Here is a 26,413-nt window from a genome sequence, read left to right as displayed (position 1 = left end):
ATGTACTGTTAGGTTAAGTATTAATGTGCTTGCTATACCTGATGCAACCACCCAGTGCAATTCCTTGCCCGACCAGGTAGACATCAGTAGGTGGAGAAGTGTTGGCCACTGTTGTTCCTTGGAACAGGCCCAGACCTTGCCCTTGCAGAGTTGCGGTCTTCCTCTTCAATTCTCCTTTTCATAGGAGTTTTATACCTTTAAGAATATGCCACTTCTGTTTTTTCCTCAAATTGTTGATTATTTCAGTTCCTTGATTTAAAATGTTGCTGACTTCTACTGACTCAGCAATCTCTCTTTTTTCTGTTTCTACATACTTGTCTTGCATGAAGTAATAGCTTATGTGCACTTTCACTTACAAACTTGTAACTACAACACAACATTAATTTTTGTTTTGCTAACATTGGGCTGGGGTCACACAATGTTCCTTCATACTTATGAAAATCATAAATTATAAAAAATATACTATACAAGAAATATACTATAAATTCATATATAGGAGAAATAAAAGATACCAGCGTTTGCTGATGCTTCCATGATGAATTAATTTTTAGACTCAAACAGCATCTTTCTTCAAAAGAAGTCTTACATAAGGCACTCTGTTTTTTAGCAATTATATCAGACGTTTTGCATGTGCAAATACTCAGTGTTTTTTATTACAGGTACCAGTTTATAGAAGAAGCTTTTCAGAACCAGAAAGTGATCATTGAGACACTAATCACCAAATTGATGGAGAAGACTAAGTATATAAAATATACAGGGAAGCAGATCCATAACAGGTATGCTACCTACTTTTGAGGTTAAAACTGACGAAGAGTGCAACTTTATATACATTGTCATTTCTTGAAGTGTTTAGATCAATGCATTTTGTATCTCTTTCCTTGTATCCTTTGATGAAAATCTAAAATCTTCAGTTTGCCAGTGACTTTTGCCTGTTTAATGTGTTTGTTTGGTTGTTTGGTAACTCTTCTGCTCAGCCTGTGGACTTAATGGGCAGCAATATCTTGGGTGGAACAAAACAGCTTAGGCACTACAGACTGTAGAAGGCAGTCTTATATTGTTCCCCACCATCAGCACACTTTATTTTCTTAGTGTAGATCCCTCTTGGAAAGTGAAAGGTTATGACTCATGTTTTCATAATGTTTATGACATATATTTGAAGATTTATGTAATACTTTCATGCTTGGGGCTCTATTCACTCGTTACTACAAACCTAAGAGAAAAATAAATCTTCAAAATATGTGCTACAGTAGCCCTTTGTCTCCACTCCTTCAGCACAGTTCATAGGCCATAGCTAGGGCGATTCAACTCAGTGTAAGATGCTGAGTGCAACTTGAACTCTTTTCTTCCTCTTTTCCTGTCTTTGAGGGTAGTGGAGATGGAAAAAAAAAACCCACACCAGCAGACACTCTGCTTCTCTTGCTGCATCAAAGCGGTTATTATCCCTTGCATCTTAGCAGTAGTTGTTTTCACAGTATAAGGTTATGCTTTGCTGTTACAGGCTTGAGCAATGTTGTTAAAATAGCTAAATTAGAAAACATTTTTTTTTGTTTTTAGTACTGTGGACCATTCCAAAAATGTGCTGTACAATTAAAAATCAAGAATTCCAATTACAGTGAGCATTTAATTTTCATCAGTGGCAGATGTCAGTACTTATACAGGCTTAGGGTATTAGAATTTGAAACCAGTTGATTCATTTTATCATAGGTTACAGATAGTTGCTCTTTTCTTTTTCTCCCAGTAGGTTTCCTGACTACTAAGTACCTGATGGTAGATATATTACTTGGTGCAAGAAATACTGTAGTCTCAGCAAGAGAGTAGAGGTGCTTTTTTAATGCTGTTTGGAGGGTGGGGTTGTAAGCTAAAGGACATTATTTTCTATACTGTCTACTTACAGAATTCTTGAAGTGAATCAGAATCAAAAGCAGGTGGAACAGGATATTAAAGTTGCCATATTTACATTGATGGTAGAAATAAATAAAAAGGGAAAAGCTCTACTGCATCAGTTGGAGGTAATTTAATTTCTATCATAAGAAACAAAAATGTCAGTCTTAATATTTTTTTGTGGGGGTCCACATTGAAATAAAATACATTTCTAGCATTAGCCACCTGTGCCTATCCTGTTGCAAAATAAGTGGAGAAATGTCCCACACAAGCCATTTGAGCAAGTGGGATTTTGGTTGGGGAGGGAGGAGGGTTTGGTTCTGGGGGGATTGTTGCTGTTTTCTTTGTAGTTGTCTGTGTGAATCAGGACTGTCTCTGAGCCCGGATTCTTTCTCTGTGTTTTCAAGTAATAATTCTATGCATGAAAAGTGTTTCCCTCAGATTTTCTTATAAATTCAGTGTTTAAGTAGCAAATTAAAGGAGAAAATTGTCTAGAATTGAGACCTGGAAAAATATTATCTCAAATTGTGTTTTAAAAAGTGTGTGTGTAGAGAGAGCCACACATATCTTTACATGAAAATGTATCCTAGGAGAATATGGGAATTGTACAGAAAGGCCTAATAGCAAGAATAAATATATAAATGTATAATATATAATATATATAAATATATACTGCCTTTTCTGTTTGATAGCTGCAGTCAGGGGACACAGGTTCTTTTCAGAAGAGCTAAGTGAAAACGCTTGATCATCTTGACTTACAAATATGAAAGCCAATGCTTGTTAACTGTAAATTGAACCCTTTGGCTGGAACTGCTTTTCTGCTTGCAGACTCTGGCAAAAGAGCATCGGATGAAACTTCTGCAGCAACAACAGGAAGTGGCAGGACTCTCTAAACAGCTGGAACATGTCATGAATTTTTCCAAATGGGCAGTTTCCAGTGGGAGCAGCACAGCACTACTGTACAGCAAACGCTTGGTAAGGGTAGGAAGATAGCTCTCCACATTCATTTAAAAACTGTAGTTAAGGCAGGTGTGCACTCACATGATTGTAACACCAGGGAATGAAATGTTTTAATGCCTTTCTGCTAACTGGAATGTTGGTATATAACTTTTCATGGCTTTCCCTTAGACATAAATACAAAATGTTTCTAATAATTTAGCTCTCTGGGCATTATTTTCTCCTACCATAGAAATTTTTTAGATCTGCAGGAGTAGGGACAACTCCTTTTGTCTGGAGTAAAACCCACAAAACTGTGAAACAGTGGGAATAATGTTGCATTTCCTACATCACTTGAGGTTCTTCTCAGAACTTGTTCCAGTTTCTGAGTAAGAAGGGCCTGATATGTACTATTTTAATGTAGAAATTATTGTATTTCTTTGTTCTGTCACCCACCTTCCACTACAAGTCTTCAAAAATGGATAAAAATGAAGCTGAGGGTTTTGCTTGTCCATGCAAAAAGTATGAAGCTAAATATTTCAATTGCTATAGCGACATTTTAAATCTGACTATGTGTGGTATCATTAAGCTGCCTGCTCATGATCAACAGAAATCCTTAAAGACTTGCAATTAAAAAATAAAAAAACAAACAAAATGCTGACTAATTTTCAAGAAGTTACTAGATTGTACTAGCCTGATGACAGAAACCTTTGACAATGTTGAGGAAAGATGCTAGATCCTTTTTTTTCCAATTCCTATAAATGAATCACAAAAAATTTTCTTTATTTTTTTATCTCTTAGTTAGAGAACCTACTGGGGAATTTTGTGTGGTTTCCTGTTTGGTTTTGGGGTTGTCTTTTGAAGCAGTGTTTTTTTTCTTCTGATACCAAAATGCACTGCAGGCTCTAGCAAATGGGAGCGGAATATTAGTTTTATCAGCTTCAAGAAGTTAAATTCATTTGGCCTGCCTTATACTGCCTCAGCAAACCATAGTTTTGATTGATTAGAGAAGAAGACCATCAAACTGAGTCATGTCATTTATAATTGCTTAGTGTTATCCCAAGACTTCTGCTAAACCTAACATAGGTTTGGGTGGGGGGAAACCAGCAGTAGTTACGTGAGCTTGTACTTCACTTGGAAATGGTTCATGTCATTGAATGTCATAACCAAGTCTGTGGAAGGATATGTGTATCTGTAGGGAAGAATAATTAATTTTCTTTACGGTGGAATTGATTGTTTTTTAAAATAGTTTAGGAACAAAGGGAAAGATGTTGAGAATATCTTTTATTTGTAGCTTGGACAAATTTCTCAGTCTTTCCCCTCAATAGTCTAGGGTCTTATTAAAGGTTTTTTTGTTGGTGGGGAGTTTTGGGTGTTCGTTTTTTATTTTCTTTTTAAATAATTTTTAAACTGTTTGAATACATAACACTGGCCCCAGAGGAAAAACAAATCCTGTTTTGTTCTTCTTCTAGATTACATATCGACTACGGTATCTTCTCCGAGCAAGGTGTGATGCTTCACCAGTGACCAACAATACTATCCAGTTTCACTGTGATCCTAGCTTCTGGGCTCAAAATATTTTCAATCTAGGTATGATAGAGTTTTATTAGCCCTTTGAGGTCTTGTTCCTATTTTGAAGGCAGCTTTCTTTTTGTGAAGATAAGTAGCTGCCGCATTATTCGTTTCTTGGTTTGCTTTGTTAGATTCATTTCCTTACCTGTAGAGGACATCTGAAGTGCATTGTATGGGAAAAGGTATTATTTATGAATACTTATGGTATACTGTTAACAAACTTACCTTTTTTGAATGGTATATGTGATGGTGAAAATAGCAGCTTTTAGTTTCCTGAGCAATATTCTGGCTTCTGAAACAGAGACCACCATCTATAACCCTGCTTCACATCCTAACAAAGGATTCCAGAAGTCAGTGTCATCCTGCATCTTCCATCCGTTTCTTCTATTTCAATCCCACCTTCCCAAGATGGAACCCATGGAGCAGCATAATGTATTCATGAACCCCCTGTTGCTCCCTTGTCATGCTGAACAAGAGAGATAAAGAGAAGGGGAGAATGCCAAAGAAAAACAGAAAAACAAGGAAGAAAACGTTACTTTTGGACAGTTGTCTGGCTTTTAGACTGCCTTTCTTGAAATTGTGGAGTCAAATTCAGGAGAAACTTGCGTCTTTCAGAGCTGCAAATGTCTCCATCTTCATTATCCTAATAGATTTTGACCTAGTCTCCAAATTAACTGCTCTTCTCATTTTTTTATTACAACTATAAGTTGCTAGCACTTCATGATACTGGTGAATCCCAAAACCTGGTAGCTTTGCCTGAAAGCCTAAGTTCAGTGGAGATAAGCACCCTGGGAACCCTGCAGCTTAGGAGCTTAAAGGGTTTTTTTAGGATTTTGACTGCTGTCATCCTTCCTTTCCCTCTCCACTGCTAGCTTGTTGGGTAGTTCTGTGTTTCTGTCATGTGCAGAATGCTTTGTGAGATACCTGTGGGACCTTTTCTGCCATTCATCAGAAAACATAGCTCTACAAACGTACAGAGAGGTGCAAATGTGTGTTTCTCTACAGAGAAAGAAAGTGTTATGGCAGTGCTTTAGGGTGAACAAGCTCCTTTTCCCATACAGTAGGCACTGGAAAGTAGCAGGGAAACTCTCCCAAGTATCTTCTTTGTAAATAATTTTATTTGGGAAAGAAATTGATAGTGATTCTCTTGTTTCCAGAAGTGCCAGGCTTTGTGGTGGTAACTGTGAACTGATGCCAAACAGAGGTGATGTCAAGAGAGTTTTTCTTGTGTTAAGTTTTGGTGTTTTTTTTTAAAAAAAGTTTATTTGTTTAATGACAAGTATGTTCAAGTATGTTCCCTTAAATTCTGAAAAGTACTGCAAAAGAAATGGTACCTTTATAGGATCAGCATGGGAGGTTTTTTAACAGTTTATATAGTTAAGTGATAGATAAAACCAGATTACATTTACCTGTCTGGTTTCAGAAATAACAACCTTTAAGCAGTTGCATTTATGATCAGGTAAGTTAAATTTCTGTAGATAAACCAAATTTAAGAACCAGTGAAGGAAAAATAAAGCAAAGCTTGAGTAGAGAAACAAGTTACTTTGGGAATGGCTTGAGTTTTCGATAGGATGCATGTTGCTGACAGTGTGATAGTATCTGTACACTAATAGGGTGGCTGTCTTATGGATTTCAGAATGTATTAAAGAAAAAAAGGAAATAATTATCTATAGTACCTGCCCCAAAATGAGTCAGACTGGACTGCACAGGATCCACAGAGACTGATGGATATGTAGAGAAAGTAGCAGAAGGTGATTTCAAGCTCTGCTGTAACAGGGATTGTCAAACCGTCAGTGATGGACCTACCTTGTGAGGTGAACTCTCCTGGGAAGAAGCCCCAGATCTCTGTGATAGAAGGGAGTATGAGGTGTCTATCACCCAATTGTACTGGAAAGCTGCTGTGAAGCCTTTCACAGATCACTGGAATTTTTTAACTTGCAATCTTGGACTGTGGCTTTCCATATGTCCTGGTTTAATCCCAGCTGGCAGCTAAGCACCACGCTGCTGCCGCTCCCCGCTCCCTGGTGGGATGGCGCAGAGAATCGGCAGAGTAAGAGTGAGAAGCCTCGTGGGTTGAGATAAAGAGAGTTTAATAGGCAAAGCAAATGCCATATACACACAAGCAAAGCAAAACAGGGAATTCATTCACCACTTTCCACTGGCAGGCAGGTGTTCAGCCATCTCCAGGGAAGCAGGGCTCAGCTGCCTTGGGAAGCCAACACGCCGTCACTCTGAATGTCAGCTCTTTTCCGTCTTTTTCCTCCCAACTTCATATGCTAAGCATGACATCAAATGTTATGGAATATCCCTTTGGTCAGTTGGGGTCAGCTGTTGCAGCTGTATTGTCTCCTAGCTTCATGTACACCCCCAGGCTACTCGCTGGCAGCGAGTTGTAAGATGCAGAAAAGGCCTTGATGCTGTGTTAGCACTGCTCAGCAATAGCAAAAACACGTCTGCATTATCAATACTGTTTTCATCACAGCTCCAAAACATAGCCCCAGACTAGCAGCTACAAAGACAACTACTACTTCAGCCAAAACTGGCACACCGTGCTTCACTCTGTTTTAAACAAAGAGTCTCTCTCTTCCTGTACAAACAGTGTGTTATTTCCGTGAATCAAGTCTAACTCTGTTCTAGTTAGAGTTCATGTTTCTCGGATGAAGTAGCCATAATTTTCCATGAGAGGTTCATGTAATCACACTAGATATCTCTTCAGATAAAGTGTCTCACCCAGCATTAATCTCTAAAAGTTATCTGTCTTGTCAAATTTCCTTCTAAGTCAGTGGAGGGAGATAAAACATCTGCTTGAGGTGGTGTGCAGAATTGGTGGTGTGCAGCAACTGAAAGTATCATTTGAGTATTTCATGATGTTGTCTCAAAGGTCAGACCTTTAAGTGTTACAATACAGTTAAATGGATCAGGATACTCTTTCCTGGGAAACTTCACTCCCTTGCTCTTTGGGAGAGGCCAGGTCACCTTTCTTAGAGAATCCGCTGTGTAGAGGAGGCTGCAGCGCAAGGCAGTTTGCTATAAAATGCAATCTTTTTTTTTTTTTTTTTTTTTTTCAGGGAAAGAAACAAAGTAAGTGGAGTTCACTAGCTCATGTTTATCCATTCTTTATATTACAATAATGCACGATGACCTCGTGGTTTAAAAGGAAGTAATTGTGAAAAATGGCATTTCTGCTAACTGGAATATTTTTGTATTGATTTTTATTTCTTTTGTTTAAACTAGGTTCTTTGGTAATTGAAGATAAAGAAACCCCACCACATATGCCCAAAAGCCCTGTGATGGAAACAAACACACAGCCACCAGGCAGCATAAATTCAAACCAGTTGTCTAAGTTTCCAACACAGATAAGCTTAGCTCAGCTCCGACTCCAGCATATGCAGCAACAGGTCATGGCTCAGAGACAGCAAGCTCAACGCAGAGCAGGTCCATTAGGTTTACCACATCCAAGAATGCCAGGAGCCATGCAGCAACCTCCTCCTTCTCATCAGGTAAGTTATGACTATTTCCAGATGATACTCTTTTTTCCAAGACACTGAAGGAGAAAGTAAAGAAAGATAGAAAAAAAGAGGAAATTAAGATACATAACTTCAGATGGCTTCATCTTTAGCAAATGGCTATGTCAATGGTTTAGGGAACATTTTCTTTATTGACAATTGAATGGGCATTTTAAACTTGTCTGGCAAAGTGCATGGTAGCACTCAGACCATTTTTATTTACAAAAAAATAATACGGTATCCAACCATATGTAATGTTGAGCTCTGTATTTTGTATTTCTTTCAGATGACTAAAAAGTAAATCTCATTAATTTTTTTTTCACAAGGCTTTTTTTTTCATAAAACTGATTCTCCTGTGTAACTTTTAAAGTTGGAAATATTCTCACTGGCTGTTGTGATGTATCTGCATTTATTGTATCAGAATAATTCAAAACCATCTACTATGTTTTGTTATTAACATCGAAAGTCTGTGTTCAGATAAATGATGTGGCACTATTTGTTTGCATTTAATTTATTAAGAGTTTTCAGAAGTTTAAAAGAGTAACTTCCTAAAAATTTCTGGAACATTAAATAGGTATCAGCTAATTTGAAGAATTGTTTGTTTTCATGCAGGCACCTCCACGCTTGATTAATTTACAGAATCATAGCCCCAAATCCAATGGTTCAGCTCTTCCTGCACAACAGATGAGATTGCCTCAAAATCAAAACCTACCAAGGCAAGCAGTGAAGCCCAACCCATTGCAAATGGCATTCTTGGCACAGCAAGCCATAAAACAGGTAGAGTTTCTTTCCCTTTTCTCCTGCTTGCCATGTAGAAGTAAAACATTGAATGTGCTTTATAAAACCACAGCCTCCCTGGGAAGCCTGTTCCAGTGCTCTGTCAGTGAAAACATTCTTCCTTATATTTATACAGAACCACCTATGCTCCAGTTTATAACCATTGTCCCTTGTCCTGTTGTTAGTCACCCCTGAGAAAAGCTTGACTCTGTCTTCCTGGCACTCACCCCTTAATACTTACAAACATTATTGAGATCACCTCTCATTCTTCTCTTCTCCAAGCTGAAGAGACCCAGCTCCCCGAGTCTTTCCTCATAAGGGAGATGTTCCACTCCCTTAATCATCTTGGTACTCCCTTAATCATCTTGGTAAAAAGAACCTGTAGTAACAAAAAATGAGTCACATCTGAAAAGATGATTGGTCTGACTGTAAGAAGTTCTTCCAAGTATTTTCATTATCTGTTGATGTCTTTCTGAAGCTAGCAACCAGTAAATAGAATGACTAAAAAGGAATGAAGTTAAATTTTACCTACTGTTGCCACGAACTTCCATTAAAGTTGTTGAAAACTGCATACATCTAAATCAGAAATTTAGTCTGACTTCACTGTGTACTTCATATCATGGTGTTAAATGTATGTGTGGGTGGAGATGCAGCCAGCATTTCAAATTCTTAATCATATTGGGTTGTTAAAGGAAGCACAGGATCAAATACTTGATGCTGTCCAAGTGACACTCTAGCTATTTTACTTAATAAAGCACTGGAGCAGTTGTACATTCAGCCTATTATCTGTAATGCTTTTACTTCACTAAAACTGCTATATATCTCCCACAACACTGTCAGTGCAACATGAAATAGTAATAGATGCTTAGATCAGATAGGTACAGATGCAAAGATACAGCTTTGAATTTAAGAATTCACATTCATTTCTTCTACTCATAGTTTTCAACTACTTGTCATCTTCCCTTGTCTTGTAAGATTGGTTCTTGAAATTAGGGAACTACGAATAAACCAGGATTTTATGTTTGGATTTAGCTTCCTGAACGAAGCTGCTTGTTAACTGCTGAGTTAAAACCTCTATACTCAATAGATGTGGTCTGTTGAAAAAAAATAATGCTTAATTGTGGATTATCATCTTTTCTTTACAGTGGCAAATTGGTAGTGGACAAACTTCAACTGCCCTGTCAACTGCAAGCACCACAACATCTACTCCGTCCAGCCCCACAGTCACGAGTGCTGTAGGATGTGATGGGAAGATGTGTGGTCCCCCTGTGATAGATTTGAGTTCTCCAGTGGGTAGCTCCTACAATCTACCATCTCTTCCTGATGTAAGTGCAATGATTCATGTGATGAGAGCAATGTTTATAAATAAGAGCAATGTTTCATGGGTTGTGTTTTGACGTAAGTCTTAATGCTTGTGAGAACCTTTTACACTGAAATTCTTGCTCTGTCAAAATAAAACAGTTCCAGAAATCAACAATGCAGGATTGCCTGTGTATTGCTGGCAGTATTCAGAACTGTTCTGGGGGACAGTTGTTGGGACAACTATGAAAAATAACATTGCAGGTTGTAATTGTAACTGGACTTGTTTAGTTGGATGCTGCATATTTTCCACTTACAGCTTATAATGGTCCTAACAAAAATGAGTTAGTTTAGCTTTCATTTACCAGTGTCCATAGATAGCACTGGTTTGCTAATGGTATTTCTGGTAAATTTTATATGTTTTTAAAAATAATATTTTTAGCTATTTTAATTAAAAATCAGTCATAGATAGGTATTATGTATTGGCATACTTGATATAGTCCTTTTAATCTTTTCCTTGTAGTACTTCTTTGTTTCATATAACCTCTAACATGACTGTGAGGTGGTGATAAAAGGAACATTGTAAGATGATCTTTTCTTAATCTTCTAAACTTCTCTTTCATAGTTTCTTCCAACTGATATGTGTTTGTCAGAGGTCCACATCAGAGCTGTTGAGTTTTAGTCAGTTGACTTTATTCTTCCAAACAACTGCTGAGTCTATTTTAATAGTCTAGGGTTTGTAGATAAATTAAAATGCCATGGGTTTCTAGTCACAACTTGATGGTGCTCCCTGTTTATTCCACCTCTATTTTGGTCTCACCAGTACATTTTCATATAAAAGTGTTCTGTTTTTTAAATAGAGTACTTGAAGTACAGAATTACAGTATCTGTCAGGCTTAAAAGGTGAACTACACAGCACAATCATAAAACTACTGAGACTAAGACACATTTTAGCATACTGATTTTTGTACACAGTATTATGAAAACTTCTACTTGTATATGGTTTATACTTTTAAGATACATGGTCCAAATCACTATAAATATGCTAGCAGAGGCTTCTGCAATCCACTTCAGATGAGTCTAGCTTATAAATAGAAATTTCAGTGGCCAGTGCTCTTGATACCAGTGGGTTTTTGTGGTGTGTGGAGAGCTGAGAAAACTGATACCAAGGTGAAATATTTTCTTATTCAACATGATCTTGCATATTGCAAAAAATTCCAACATTTCAAAAGGTCATTTATCTCTATCAAACAAGAATGTGTAATTTTTACCGAGAGTTAAAATGGTAAATTGGGATCCCCTAAAAAAAATTCAGTTGTCTCTCCTGGGCTGTGGGTGGAAAGAGTGAGTGCTGGTATGCTGTTTGCACTTGGAACTCCGTATACGTTGCCCCTGCCCAGAAGGTACATGGGGCAGACATAATTGAGTGTCCTTTGAGGTTCTTCTGGTCCTTTTAAATATTAGTGGCTTAATGGGTAGTTTGTGTATTGCTTACTATCATTTTTAGGGTATATAATGTCAGAAGAACATATGAAGATAAAAATGTGTCTTACTTCAGTGGGTGAAAGCTCCCTGTCTGATGTAAGCCTTCTGTGTAGTTGGTGTAGGAAAAGAGGCACTTACAGACTCATCTGATCGTGCAGTGAAGCACTGTCTGGATTTTGCCATTTCTTTTTAGAGAAAGCAAAGTAACCACCACACCCATTGGATGGCTAAAGTTGGGTGAAATGCATTTTGGTCTTCACCTTCAAAATAATTGTATGACAGAGGCATGGGATGGGATTTTTTGGTTTTATCTTCTGGGAGGGATTTGTTGCAGGTTTTTTTCCCTCTCAAGGCTAACTGCTTCCCAATCTCTTCTCCACCTTTTAGATTGATTGCTCAGGAAACATCACGCTGGATAATGTTGTTAGGAAAGATGCAACTGCAGAGCAGAATCAGCCAAAACCCCCCTCAAACAGAACTGTGCAGTCCCCAAATTCATCAGTACCATCACCAGGCCTCTCAGGTAACTAGAATGTGGTGCAGTTTTTCTGTTAAGTAGTGTAATGGGAAAGTCTAACTTGGTAATGTTAACACTGATACCAAAATTTGTTACTTTTATTTTGTATCAAAGATGAGAAAATGAAGGCAAAGCTATAGAAACCCTACTGGGAGGTAAAATTGAGGCAGTATTGTAGCATTGTGAGCAAGGGTAAGTGGCCAGATCTTAAAAATATAGTGAGAAAAACATAACAGATTTTGGGAGATTGCATTGAAATCTGTAGAAAAATGGCACTTTTAGGGAGTACCTGGAAGCTGTGGTAAGAGACAAGTATTTGTAAAAGCAAGATAGGATGTAACAGGTAACAGTTGCTACAGATGGTGACTGGTGAAGTTTAATATGGATATCAGAAAAACTGGGAGGGTAATAGAACACTGACACAGGCTGTACACTAAAGGTATTGTTAGGGGCAGCTAAACATGGTGGACTTAAAGCATCCTGAGGATTCTTGTCACCAGTTCCTGAGAGATCTGCTAGAATTTAGTAAGACAGACTGCAGCCATCAGGGGAAGGGGTCGGCTGGGCAAAGGTACTGACTTGATCTATCAGCCTGCATGATGTCCTTCTGTCTCCTCTCCTTCCCTCTGCTGTCCCGTGCTTCTCATTCTCATAAGAATTAGAATTAAATGAGATACAGTTTAAATTAATGATACTGCATGAAAAAATTTCCTCCAAATCTATGTACTTCTCTGAGTCACTTTTCAGGGTTGGCACAGTTCTGTGTTTTCTTCTAATTTGATTCTTCTGTCCTAGGAGGAGTCAGTGTGACAAACATACACCCTCCAATTCGTTCACCCAGTGCCTCCAGTGTTGGGAGCAGAGAGAGGTAAGAAAAGAGTGGGAGAGGAGAAAAAGTAACTTTGACTTCCACAGAAAATGCTTCAGTCTTTTCTGTCCTTAATGCACATAGAAATCACTTTGCTTCACCTTCTCTGTTACAAGCCAGGCTTGATGATTATTACATCACTCCTTGTGTTCTAAAAGTAGTAATTTCATTTGTAATGTATTAATAGGACATCTAAAAATGTATTAACTCTATAGATGATGACTAGGTTGGCATCATTAAAGAAATGCCAATTCTAAATTAGGTTTTAAATTGAGAAAATAAGCTAAAGGAAAAGGTTACATGCTTAAAGTCCTCATAGAACTATAAATGACTTTGGCTTTAAGGAAAAAGAAGGTTATTGAAAATTTTCTGCCATAATACAGTAAGTTAAGTATTAGATATCTATAGAGAATCTACACAATTTTCTTTAGACTTCAGTGATGGAGTATTAATGAGTATGTTTACACAATGTTGTTTGAGGAGTGCAGGTCCTATAATGTGTTCCAGTAAATGAGAGCATACATCTGATATGAGGTGATCTTTTCATGCAGGGAAAAATCAGGTGTCATTCATCCTACTTGAACTGAAAATGCAGAAATGCAGATGCTTTTTAATACAAAATACCTTTTGCTCTATTACACTTACGTGGTAAAGCCTGTGAAGAACTCTTATGGGCTGTTTAAAAGTTTTACTTGCATTTTAAAAAATGTCATTCTATCTGCTGCTGCATGAATTAATTTGTTATATTTAAAATTCTTCATCCTTATTACAGAAATAATAATAAGGTGGTATTTTTTACTTTGGTTCCCCATCATATTATGACTAAACACATGAAAAATATACATCTAGTTGAAAGATCAGTTCAGCTCTGGAGAAATACTGGCCTTCCTGGAAATACAGCTGCATCTCCTTCAAAATGGGATGATGTTCAGTGGGAATGCCTTTTTGTGCATGACCTAAAAGAAACAGATTGTTTGCAAATCTTGCACTAATGGGAAATAAAAACCATGAGTGATTCTCTAGTTCTGGAACTGTGCTATTAAAAATTTCCCCTTTTTGTAATGCCTTTTCAATGTATGTGGAAGGAAATTACTGGGATATTCTCTAGAGGTAATACTGAAGAGCTCAGGATTCAAAGAAGAAAAATGGATTAGTGTCCTAAGGTCTTGCAAAACATCAGTGTACAAAAAGCATCAAGATCTGACCCTTCCTTTTTTTTCCTGTCATTTTGTTTTTTTCTCTTTCTGTCATTTACAGTTCTGGCTCCTCTAGCAGGCCACCAGGAGCTGATTCTACACACAAGGTCCCAGTTGTCATGTTGGAGCCAATCCGAATTAAACAGGAGTCAAGTGCACCAAACGAGAATTTTGATTTCCCAGTTGTTGTAGTGAAGCAAGAAACAGATGAAGAATCCCGGCCTCGGAATGTAATATGAACAGTTACAAAGATCTCCTTTCTCATTGGTGGAGGGCACTTAGCATTGATGGGAAATCAAATAATTTACTAGTATTCCACTGGGGAATTTTTTCAGGGGAAAGCTGAAAAGCTAAATAAAAGAAAGAAGCAGAATTCAAAATAAAACCAGGTGTACTGCCAGTTCAATTAATTGACTGGTGCTATCAGGCTGCTTTTATCCACTGAAAACCTGGGAAGGCAGGAAATAGCTTGCAACCATCAAATTTTCATGTGGTGCTAAGAATTCCAATCACAGTGTTGTATTATACTTAATAAGGTTGCTAGACTTTTGGGGCATCAAGGATTAGCTTTTTATTAGTGGAGCAGTAAATAGCCTTTCATAGCTGATTTCTTGTGTTTAGTTGCCTGACGCTGTGGTATGATAATAATGTTTGTGTGCATGTTGCAAGTTGTATGGCTGCTTGCATATATATTTGTTATCCTGTTCAGTTTACTTGTTTTTAGAGTCGTGTAAGCTCACAGAAATACTATAATCTGGTTTCCACTGGAAGCCAATTAAATGATTTCCATTGTTTTTTTCTCTCAGGCTACCTTTTCAAGAAGCATACTTACTTCATTGCTGTTAGATAGCAATCATAATTCCACTTCTGATGAAGCTGTGGTAAGAACAGATGCACCAGACAGCACGGATGATCAACCAGGGGTACTGCAGGAGAACACATCCAGTGGGAAGACAGCTTGGGTAGGTCCCTCCCATGCTGGGGAGGGCAGAAAAGAGGATGATCCCAATGAAGATTGGTGTGCAGTATGTCAAAATGGAGGGGAGCTCCTGTGCTGTGAGAAGTGTCCCAAAGTATTTCATCTTTCTTGTCATGTCCCTTCACTGATGCACTTTCCAAGGTAATTATGACCATTTCAATTCCATCTAAAATTTCATTAGAAGATGTAAGCTTTGTATTGTGAAACCCAGTGCAAGAAGTTTCAGCCTCAAAGGAAGCAGTGTCTTCTTTAAAGTCTTGAATCCAGAAGTTTTATTAATTGGTGAAAACTAGAATTTCCATTGAAACTTAAGTTCATTGTGGCTTCAAAATATCTAATAAAACTTCACTTATTTGACAATCAAGCAAGACCACTTACATCTGGGGCATCTATTATTAAAACTAGGCCACATAATTACTAATTGTCATAAAATGTTTTAAGGGTGACAGAAAGGATTTACATTTCTCTAGTAAAAAAACCAAACAAAAATCTAAGCTAATAAGAGTATTAAATAAATTATTTACTATGCTGCTAAACACAGCTACACTCCAAGCATGGGATCTTGTGACTGACATCTGGCAACATCTTGTTCTATCTTGAAACAGGAAGTAAGCTCTCTTGACTACTTGTTAAAAACAGCTACTCAGTTTCTTGAATTTCAAAATGCAATGTTAAATAGGTTGTTGTTATAAGCATTACTGGCATTTGCTTCTGGATTTAGCATCTTGATTAAGATAAATGCCATTTTGCAGTTCTCCAACTTTGCAGTAAGCAAATGTCATACAATAAGTAAGCTTTCTAGTATTAAAAGATAAAAAAATGTCATAACATGCTTGTTGTTTAATGCTTCTAGAAATACTGTTTTTTTAATTATATATCAGCATAGTATGCTGGTATAAAACATATGGATACAACTTAGTTAAGTACCTTGATTGTCTCTCCTGATCTCAAGAAGAATACTTCTGTAAGCATATCTCTTCTTTAAAATGTCATTTGAAATGGCACATAAAAATGTTTCTCTTACCTTTTGAAACAGTAATACAGTTTGTTTTTTTTCTCAAACACAATAATGCTCTTTTACAGTTTTGTTTTATAAGCAAAACCCATTAAAGTTATGGCAAGCACTCAAACTGGTAAAGAGCTGTGCCTTTTTGACAACAAAAAACCCAGTTCTTAAGCAGGCACATAACTGTATTTACAAGGCAAGAGAGTGAAAAGTAGCTTCTCAGAGCAATGTTCAGATCTGTAAAGGTGCATATTAAAACAAGTGCACTGATGTTGGTGGACATGAGAACTACTGTTAGTGTAAGTTTCCTCCTGGCTTTAGGTATATCAGATTTTTATTTTCATCTTTGTGGTTGTTTATTTTTTGTTTGGTTGGTTGGTTTTGGTATTGGTTGGTCTTGTTTGTTTGTTTGTTTAACAAACAAATTCTTTTTAACAAATTTTGGTCTCTTAGCCGTAATTCCTTCAAAGACAGGAAATAATGCCTATATTATATCAGCAGTGTTAGTGTACTTTCATCATTGCTTTCTGTTCTTGCTTCAGGTGGATAGAAGAATTTCATAAAGTCACAGAATAGTTTGCGTTAGAAGGGACCTTTAAAGTCATCTTGTCCAAACTCCTTAAAATGATCAGGGACATCTGCAACTAGATCAGGTTTCTCAGAGCCCTATCCAACCTGACCTTGAGTGTTTTCAGGGGTGGGGCACAATCCACCTCTCTGGACAACCTGTCCCAGTGTTCTACTACTCTTATTTTTAAAAATTTCCTCCTAATATATAGTCTAAATGTACCCTCCTTTAATTTAAAACCATTAATCTTTATTCTATTGCTGTTGCCCTATGGATTCACAGACTGCAATCTGTTTTACTTCACTCCAACCCACCATGCTATTCCTGAATCTTGGATATTTAAATTTATCATTCCTCTACCTTTCAAGTGGTTTTGTTTTATTGTATCATAAGATCTTCAGGTCACTGCCTGTATGAATTTTTGTATGTGTTACCACATCATCTCTTTGATTCTGGTCTAGGCACAGGCGTGGCACTGTTGTATAAATAACTCCATCAAGTTAAGACAGTAGAAAGCACAAATCTCTTTGACATAAAATTCCCATTATTTACTACTGTATGCTAAAATTAGCACATGGTGGGAAACTTTAGACTACTCTGAATAAAAAACAGTAAGATTTTATTTTTTTAACTTGTAAAGTCTTCTGCCTTACCATTAAATTACTATTCATTAAGAGGTGATGCTGAAACTATTCCCCAGCTACAGCTATTAGGACATCCCTCTGAGCACATCTCCTTTAGTGCTGGTTTCTGCCTACTATATAAGAAGTACAATTGAGCCCTCTTGTGGTTATCTGTAAGCATGCAAGTTGATAAGATTCCTAAAACATCTATAAGAAAGTGTTAAACACAGAGGTTCTTCATTGGTTTTTCAAAACTGTATTAGAGAATCAGTAAAGATAGCCTGCAGAAGAAATTTTATTATAGTCTTATGCTGTTGTTAAAATGTGTAAGGTTTCCCTAGACTGACTGATAAAACTGGGAACATCTGAAAGTTTTAGGGAGTGAAGAATTTCCAGTTTTCCAAAAAAAGCTTTTTTAGGCCAATGTATAGACAGTAGTAATACACTGTAGATTAAGCTTGTAGAGAGAATATCTAGTTTTTGCCATATAACATGTAACACTTTTCCTTCTGTTCAACCTCTGTGGTCACCTCAGTGACCCCATAGTTAGGAAACAGAACTTGAATCCTATGAGGTCAAGTGAAAATTTTTATGTGCCAAGCTGTTTTGTGCCAAACTGTTTTTCTGTTATGACACCATTAATGACACCAGTGCCATTAAAAAAGGAAAGTCAGAATAAAACATTTTCACCAGCAGACTCTGCCTTTTGTAGTGTTTAAAAATCCACCAGCAACAGAACAACACACAATACAGACAAAAACACCCTGCAAATGAGGGAGGAACTTTTCCAGAAATATGTGGAAAGCCTTTTGTTGTGTGCTGCATCACTGAGGTCAATGTGTCTGTTTCTCTTCTTTAGCGGGGAGTGGATTTGTACGTTCTGCCGGGATTTGTCCAAGCCAGAAGTTGAATATGACTGTGATAAACCTGGAAAAAGAAAATCAGAAGGTGCTGTGGGTTTGGCACCAATAGACCGTAGGGTAAGGATAAAATGAGGACTGCCTGGCTGCTTCTTGTATTCTGAGATGTATGCACCTGTTAAAAAGTGATGGTTAAGGAGGAGATTTAACTTGTAAAAGAAGCTCTCAGATCATAGCAGCCTTCTCGTAAGCATGCTGAGCAACACATGCTGAATGTCTTGAGAAGTGGTTGTGATCTGGTGCTCTGAACAGGGAATTACAAAGTGCTGTTTCTAACAGCTCTCACACACAGTGACTTTGCAGTGAGAATTTTTTTTTCTTTGTGCTTTCCAAATGTGACCTAGAGTGGTGTTATCAACTAATGGTTTCAGTCTTTAAAGCACATTATCAACTTCCTTTTTAAAAATTAAGGTGGTTCTTTCTCCATGAAGATATACAGAGAAGCAGTACTGATCCTGCAGAGATTAACACAAGTCTCTGGCAGTAACTGTCCATCCTTTTGCAGCTTTGAATGTTCTGGTAGAAGAGCTACAAAGCAAGCAAAGTGTCTCTGACTTTTGGTTGTATCCCTTAAACTTCAGAATGAAAAGAAAAAAACTGTGCCTTTGAGCAAAGATTGAACTGCTTGACAGAATCATTTGGATTCTTGGGGGGGGTGGGTATAGGGTTGCCTTTTCCTTTTATAGTTATTTTATTCTTATTTAAAACCATTTTTTAAAGCAAAGTTTGAACTGTATTGGAAATTTTCATTGGGGATATACTTGGCTTCACCTGGCAGCTTAAGTAAATACACTGAAGTTAGTGTTTTATTTGGAGCCTTAGTCTGCCTGTAGAACCATTATTTACATGTGCTGCTATCTGAAAGGTAAAATGTAAACCCTGTCTGTATTTTGCTGCAAATGAATGTTACAAAATGTAAGTTATAGGTCCTGTAAATATTATGATAAAGAACCAGCAAGCATAAAAGCACACAAAATGATTTTTAGAATCTCTTTCAAGGCTCAAGATCAAGTTTAATATATTTGGAGCCACGAAAGATATTCCTTCCCATACCTAACGAAGAGCAATATAGGCTTTGCAGTTAGAGAGCACTTACAGCCAGATCAGGACAAATATTATTGATATCACTGAATATTTGTAAATCACTAGGAACCACGCATACTTTTTTATTATTCTCTGGAATGTCTGCTGGGCTCAGCAAAATGATGAATAATAGTTTTAGTAACTGCATAAGGTTTCATAGCATGCACTAGAGCATTGACAGTGGTATCTCTGTTGCAGAGAAGGAATGTATACTGCAGGGCACTAGTTATGACATTTAAACTTCCTGATACAGTTTTGATTCTCACTTTTCTGCTGAGGGGCTGTGAGAGTACTGAGCATCTGTTTGGTATTTTCTATAGCTTATTATATTGGAGCAAATCATGTGGGATTCCCTGGTTACTTACTTATTTATTCTTCTTGACACAGAAGTGTGAAAGACTGCTGCTATACCTCTACTGTCATGAAATGAGTCTTGCTTTTCAAGATCCAGTTCCACCCACAGTATGTATTTCACTTCTTTCCATTTTATGTCAGGAGGATAACTAACATGTTTCTAATGTCATTTTTATGTCCCACCATTGTCCATTATCAGAAGCCAGGTTTCCCAGACACTGAGTATATTAGAGTATGAGTTTAATTTCATTAAAACTGTCTGATGGGGAGTTAAAAGTTAAAACATTGGTTTGTAAGGGGATTTACTAATAAAATTCCCCAATTGCTTTTACTTAATACTTTAAAAAAAGACACAGAAAATAGGTTTTAGCACTGTCTGCTGATTTCACAATGCTGAATGATATCACTAGAAAAGTGAGTTGGGATATATTTCGGCTTTTTAAAGAGTTGCCTCATGTTGGGATCTAGACTACTCCATAGTACTAATATGAAATAAAACTTCCTATTAGTTTGACCTATGTTAGTTTAAAATGGTAAATACTTGGGTACATTAGAAGTCCAAGGATACACAGAAGAGTTACCAGTGCAATCAGATGTAAGTTCTTCAAGACAGTAAATGGGAAAAGAATTAATCAATAAGTAATATGCTACTGTGTACCCTTTTTATTACATTTGCATAAAAATTATTCTTTTGAAGAACATTCCACCGACTTCAATAATAAGAAAAGGCACAAGAGATTAATCTATTAATCATATGATGGTAATGTATCACCAAGTTCAGGTATTATAGCACCTCACTTAAAGCATGAATCTAGATAGGAAAAAATGTGGTCATCATATTTTGTATTTTATTTTCTATTTTCTAATTCTTTATAAAGAAATAATAAATCTTCATCTTACAACTGCAGTTTAAGATGCCAAAATCATCAGCATCTCTGAAATTTCCTACCATTTCCAAGGACATACTTCATGACCACAATTCATTTTAAGTAACCAATGTACCATCTCTGTTTTAATGTGTTGCCAAAGTCACCATATGGTGGTATTGAGAATGAAACATAATACATGGCTTATTTAACTACATCCAAAAATAATGTCCAAATCATTTACTCTCATACGTAGTCAGTGTAGGTGGAAGTTTAATTATTTTTTTTTTTAAAAAAGCATTGGCAGGAGTGTATTTCAGCCAGCAAAATTAGCATATGCTACTGTTATTCCAGAAACTTCCTGCCTGTATGATAAAAATACAACTGTTATATCTTAGAATTGTATTTTGAAATAAGGCTAAATCTTGCCTGCTCTCTCAAGGGTTTATAAAACACTAAATAATGAACATTACTGCATTCGGTAATAAACTTCATTCTCCATTTAGGTTCCTGATTACTACAAAATAATCAAAAAGCCAATGGACTTGTCAACCATCAAGAAACGACTTGAAGTGGCCACTGTATCCTACACAAAGCCAGAAGATTTTGTGGCTGATTTCAGACTGATTTTCCAAAACTGTGCTGAATTTAATGAGGTTAGAAAGCTATATAGATACTTTATCTGGTTTTATAGGCTTAGTTGCTTTCAGGAAAACAGAAGTTGGGGGTGGATCTTAAAAGAGAGGAATTTATTGCATTAAACTTATTTTGATGATGAGACTGCAGTGAAAAAAACATAAGTCACATCTGAAATTATTGTGGTGTTAGATGAAAATGCAGTGGAGATCCTTTTGTAGAGGAAAGTAGAATTGTAACAAAGATGTAGCTGAATGGCAAGAGAGTTGTTTATCAGAGGTTAATGGTGAGCATTTGATTTAAAAATAGGCTTAATCTTCCCAGCCTCAGATCTTTAATTCAGAGGGATTTTCATTCTGGGAAGTCTGTACTCACCTTGATGATTTCTAGTTGCATGCTGAGTGATTATTATTATCCCTCACTGCATATACAGGAACACGTGGTGAAAAAAGGATGCATGTACTGAGTGATTCACAGAATTAGTGAGAGTTACACTGGGAATATAGGCTTCTATAAGTGGCCTCCATGGTCGCCCTTGATACCTGGGAATACTTTCTGCCACAGTGACCTCCACTTCAGGAAACTGATGAGTCACAGTGGCTGTGCATGACTTGAGGACAGCCTGGTCTTCCAAGTTACAGTCATCCATTGTGGTAGTATTTTCACTATAATTAAAAAAAATCCACTAGATAGAGAAATTCTAGTATTTCAAGTAGTCATTCAAAAACAATTTAATACCCTGAAGGTGTACCCATAGATTTCACACATAACCCAACATATTGTTTTTGTAAAGTCAGAATTAGAGTTTTTAGAATCTCTTTATTCAGTATGGCTTTTGCCAGTGCCTTTCTTTGATAATCCCATCAGAGAAAAAAAAGCCACGAGGGGTGTTGGCCAACAGATCTGCCCTTGCCCGCTGTTCTGCAGGCTTTTGCTCTTTGGGACCATGTGTTCCACAGGTGCTATTCAAATGATTTGGGGTTGTTTTTTTGTAGTTTGTATGAGCATCTAATGTGCTGTAAGGGCAAAGCTATTTTGTGGTGCATTAATGCTGTTAATTCACCCAACAGCCTGACTCAGAAGTGGCTGATGCCGGCATGAAACTTGAAGCATACTTTGAAGACCTTCTCAGGAACTTGTACCCTGAGAGAAAGTTCCCTGTCCAACCCAGTTGCCAGAGTGAAAAAGATGATCCAGAACTTACTGATGACTCGGATGAGGACTTTGTACAGCCCCGGAAAAAACGCCTCAAAGGAGAAGACCGTCAGCTGCTTAAATGAGCCACGTGTTACTACAGGACATTTTTTAAAAAAACTCAAAATGTTTATCACTGTTGTTTGTGAAAAAGTACTTTTTGTGAAAAAGCTTTTGACTTGTAGGTTTGAGGATGTTTACTAGACTTTCTACCCCTTGTCTGAAACACAAGTCTAATCAAGAAGAAGGCATATGGAGGTTTTCTCTGAAGTTCCAAACTTTCATTTGACTTCTGGAGCAGCACAGAAATTGCCATTTGCTGGTGGTGACAGCTGTTTAACTTCACTTTGAGGAGGAAAAGGAGTTTGTATAGAACTGGACTTTAAAACATTACATGGGTTCAACATGTGGCTTCCTGAGTTTGAAGAAAATGTGATCTCACCAGACTTTTAATTTTACCAAAGGCATGTGGCTGGCCATAATTTGATTTCTTTGTACTGTATTTAACACAAGCCATGAAAACAGATGGTGTAATATTATTGTTCTGCAATACTGACTGGTACAATGGAAGTGTAGTTGCCCCCAAAGAAGTTATTGGTAACTTTAAAATGTAAGGGAGATTGTATTAAAAATAACTTTTAAAAAGCGAGGAAAAAAAAGAAAAAGCAGTTTGTTTGAGTTTTTAATGAAGAAAGTAAAGGACAGAATACTTTTTTGTGCCACTTTTCTCAGCACCAGCAAGAAACTATGGTGTTCTTGCACTGCTTTGTCTCATGTTAGGTTACCTCTGTTTAATGGAGCCAATGGAAAAGTCTTGAGGGGAAAAATGTTTGCCTGCAACTCTCAAGTCAGTCTTTGTGTATGTTCAGAGGAGGAAAAAAACCATAATTTCTGTCAACAAGATCTGTTATTTTTCCAAATTTCTAAATATGTTGTTGTCAGAATGCAACCAGCACTGTTATTCACTTGGAAATACACACGTTTGAAAAGTCAAAGAAGAAAGATACTACTCTTCATCTGTCCCTGTTAAAATCTGCAGAAAGATCTGCTTTCTAGAAGCACTGACAACAATATAGATGGTTGTTTCTGCCCTCGGAGATTGCAGAGCTAGAGAAGTATTGGTGTGTGGCTGCCCCAGATATTGGTTTATATTCTTCATTTATGTCATCTTAAATGAAAACAGAGTTTTCAGGGGTGCAGGCAGTCTTTTGGATTAATTGAGCTCTGATTGTTCCAGAATTTTGTAGAAGGAATTGTCAAGACATAAGAGTGAATAGAACCCTGCTTTTGAGTTGCTACATAGCACTGATGTGGTGCTGTGAATAGATCACTTGAGGCTGCTTGCATCTTAGAATCATAGAATCATAGAATTGGCTGGGCTGGAAGGGACCTCAGAGATCATCAAGTCCAACCCTTGAACCACCGCTGCGGTTACCAGCCCATGGCACTGAGTGCCACATCCAGTCTCTTTTTAAATATCTCCAGGGACGGAGAATCCACTACTTCCCTGGGCAGCCCATTCCAATGCCTGATCACTCTCTCCGTAAAGAAATTCTTTCTAATATCTAACCTAATATCTTTTCCCAGGCAACCCTCAGTAAGACAAGAGGGCATGGTCTTAAATTGTGCCGGGGGAAGTTCAGATTGGATATTAGAAAGAATTTTTTCATGGAAAGGGTGATCAGACATTGGAACGGGCTGCCTGGGGAGGTGGTGGACTCTTCGTCCCTGGAGACATTTAAAAAGCGACTCGATATGGCACTCAGTGCCATAGTCTAGTGACTGTGGCGGTAGTTGATCAAGGGTTGGACTCGATGATCTTGGAGGTCCCTTCCAACCCAGCCTATTCTATGATTCTATGATTCTAAACTTCCCCTGGCACAACTTCCTCCTATGTACATCTGTGTAGAATCCTGGAATTAGAAATTGTCTCAAAACATCTGCAGTGACACTTCTGGATTTTGTTTTCAGGTAGGGGCCTCATTCAATAAGCCATCTGGATGCTGCTCTTGCAAGGAGAGCCCCTCTTTTGGTGCCCACCCTGATAAGCAGGACACTGTCCTTGCCAGGGGAGCCCCTCATTCAGTCAGCACCCTGATAAGGAGGATGCTGTCCTTGTTTGATAAGGAGCAGTGGCCAGCAAGTGGGACCCTGCAGAGGCAAAGCACACCCCCATGCCCCACCAACTCATTTCTTGAGCCCTACACTGAATTAATGCAAAGTAGGCCAAGCCTCACTCAGGAGGTAAAAGTGTCAGACTTGAAACTCAGGGTGCATGGTCCCACCATGCAAGGACCACAACATCATGCCAGGATCATTAGCTGGATCCATGGGTGGTGATATCTTTTCTACTCCCTCTTTCTTCATCTCTTTATTATCTCTTACTCTCTTTCTTTCTAACCTTATTCTCAGAGCAAATGTTAGTGTAACATCATTTCTAGTTTTGCCAAGTTCAGCTAGTTGCAGCCTGTTGTTTTGCGAGTGCAGTTTTGCTAAGTTCTGTTAGTTGTAAGCTGTTGCTTTGAGAGTGATACTGCTGTGTGGGGTTTTTGACAAGCTTTATAATGTTACTCAGCTCTGAGTAAAGCTGTGTTTTGCATAAGCCTCCTGGGTAATGGTCTTACTCTGAAAGTACCACACTGAGGTCAGCCTCAATGAATTGGTTGTTAAAAAGAGATGAACTAAGAGAGGGTTAACCCTGCCCCTGGGGCAGTCAGGGAGAGTTAACTCTGCCTGTGTGTGTTACCCTTCCTGGGAGTGAGAGGTTTGAGAGGAGGACTGGATCTAACCCCTCTGTGAAGGAGCCCAGTGTGAGTCTCCCTGGGTTGCCCACCTGGTGGGACGTGAATCTCACCTGGTGCATAAAGGGGCCTTTTTCTAATGTCATTTGTGTTACATCCCACCAAAACAAGTTACAACCCATGGAACTCAGCAGTGATATTGCCCATATTATGCTGACAGTAAAATTAGAAATGAAGAGAAGGGATAGAGGGGATAGAAGAGATATCACTACTTAGGATCCAGTGATGATCTCAGCATGATGTGACCTTGGCTGGTGAGTGTGCACTCCCCATGTTTCCAGTCTGCCTCTTTTATGCTACCTGGTCCTGCCTCTCCTGCTGAGGCTTGGCCTACATTGCACAGACTCAGTGTAGGGTTCAAGAATGTTCTGGATTTGAGTTGGTGGGGCATGGGGGTCCAGATGGTTCCTTGGCCTCTCCCAACTGGATTGACTGAGCAATGGCTCTTTATTTTCCTGCATGCATTTAGTCCTGAAACAGAAGAGTGAGCTTTTGCAAGATGATTCTGCCAGAGCTTCCTATGCTACCCACTCTTCCTTATTGACTAAGGGCAGTGCCCTGCTGAACAGGGTGGATACTGAATGAGAGACTCCCCTTGCAAGGACAGCATCCAGGTGTCTTATCAAATGAGGACGCTGCCCAAAGACAACGTCCAGTTTGTTAGAGCAGCTGTTTTGAGACAAGTATTAATTTCAGGAGTCTACAGATGCTACCCACTTGCCTTTGTCATAGGGGAGTACTGTGCATTTAAATGTAGTGGGCATTTAAGAAGAACACTTTTTTTTTCAGCAGGCCTTTGACATAGGTTTTGAAATTTCATGATGATTTGGTTGTCTTGGCCAATCTTTTTTTTCTCTTTAATTTGTTTGGATTACATGAAGAGTTTCTTGTAGCAGGAGTTTTACTACCCCAGAGTACCAGAAAAAAAAAAACAAAAAAACAAAAAAACAAACCAACAAAGCAGCAAGGTGAAGGAACAGAACAGGCCAACGAAGGAGATCATTCTAGCAAAACAGATGTGAACAGTGGACACTGCAGTAGCACAGACCTAAGAAATTAAGAGGCACTGCCATTGCAATAGTTGGAATCTTGAAAGCCTAACAATACCTGAAAGTCCTAAATACCCTGGCACCAAGTTTAACAGTGCTTCCAGAGGAGGTTGGTGTGTGTTTCCCTGGACCATGAGCTTGCAAGGACAGGTTTTCTGGGAGGCTTAGTACATTTAGGGGTGAAGTTACACCACCTATACAGCTTCACACTCAAGTTGTTCTCCCAGTGAAAAACATTGAGGAGAGGAGCACAGATGTACTTCTGCAGTCCAGTGACTTCTCTGTCTGCTGTAAGCT

General features: G+C 38.0%; 1 protein-coding gene across 1 annotated transcript in view; it reads left to right on the top strand.

Annotated features, from left to right (window-relative positions):
* TRIM24 (tripartite motif containing 24) overlaps positions 1-23,183 on the top strand; it is a 59,742-nt gene extending 36,559 nt beyond the window's left edge. Inside the window, exons 5-19 of the mRNA XM_030468948.1 lie at positions 660-776; positions 1,895-2,009; positions 2,710-2,856; positions 4,290-4,407; positions 7,624-7,889; positions 8,508-8,672; positions 9,818-9,997; positions 11,844-11,979; positions 12,769-12,841; positions 14,099-14,267; positions 14,844-15,157; positions 18,073-18,193; positions 19,604-19,678; positions 20,943-21,092; positions 22,143-23,183. Of these exons, the coding sequence (XP_030324808.1) occupies positions 660-776; positions 1,895-2,009; positions 2,710-2,856; positions 4,290-4,407; positions 7,624-7,889; positions 8,508-8,672; positions 9,818-9,997; positions 11,844-11,979; positions 12,769-12,841; positions 14,099-14,267; positions 14,844-15,157; positions 18,073-18,193; positions 19,604-19,678; positions 20,943-21,092; positions 22,143-22,352 (2,356 nt within the window). The 3' untranslated portion in view covers positions 22,353-23,183. The remainder of the gene's footprint in view (positions 1-659; positions 777-1,894; positions 2,010-2,709; positions 2,857-4,289; positions 4,408-7,623; positions 7,890-8,507; positions 8,673-9,817; positions 9,998-11,843; positions 11,980-12,768; positions 12,842-14,098; positions 14,268-14,843; positions 15,158-18,072; positions 18,194-19,603; positions 19,679-20,942; positions 21,093-22,142) is intronic.
* The last annotated feature ends 3,230 nt before the right edge of the window (positions 23,184-26,413 follow it).

Source organism: Calypte anna, chromosome 1, assembly GCF_003957555.1.
Source record: "Calypte anna isolate BGI_N300 chromosome 1, bCalAnn1_v1.p, whole genome shotgun sequence".
Classification (NCBI taxonomy): Eukaryota; Metazoa; Chordata; class Aves; order Apodiformes; family Trochilidae; genus Calypte; species Calypte anna.
Note: the sequence above shows the minus strand (reverse complement) of the source record. Positions and strands in the feature narration are given on the sequence as shown.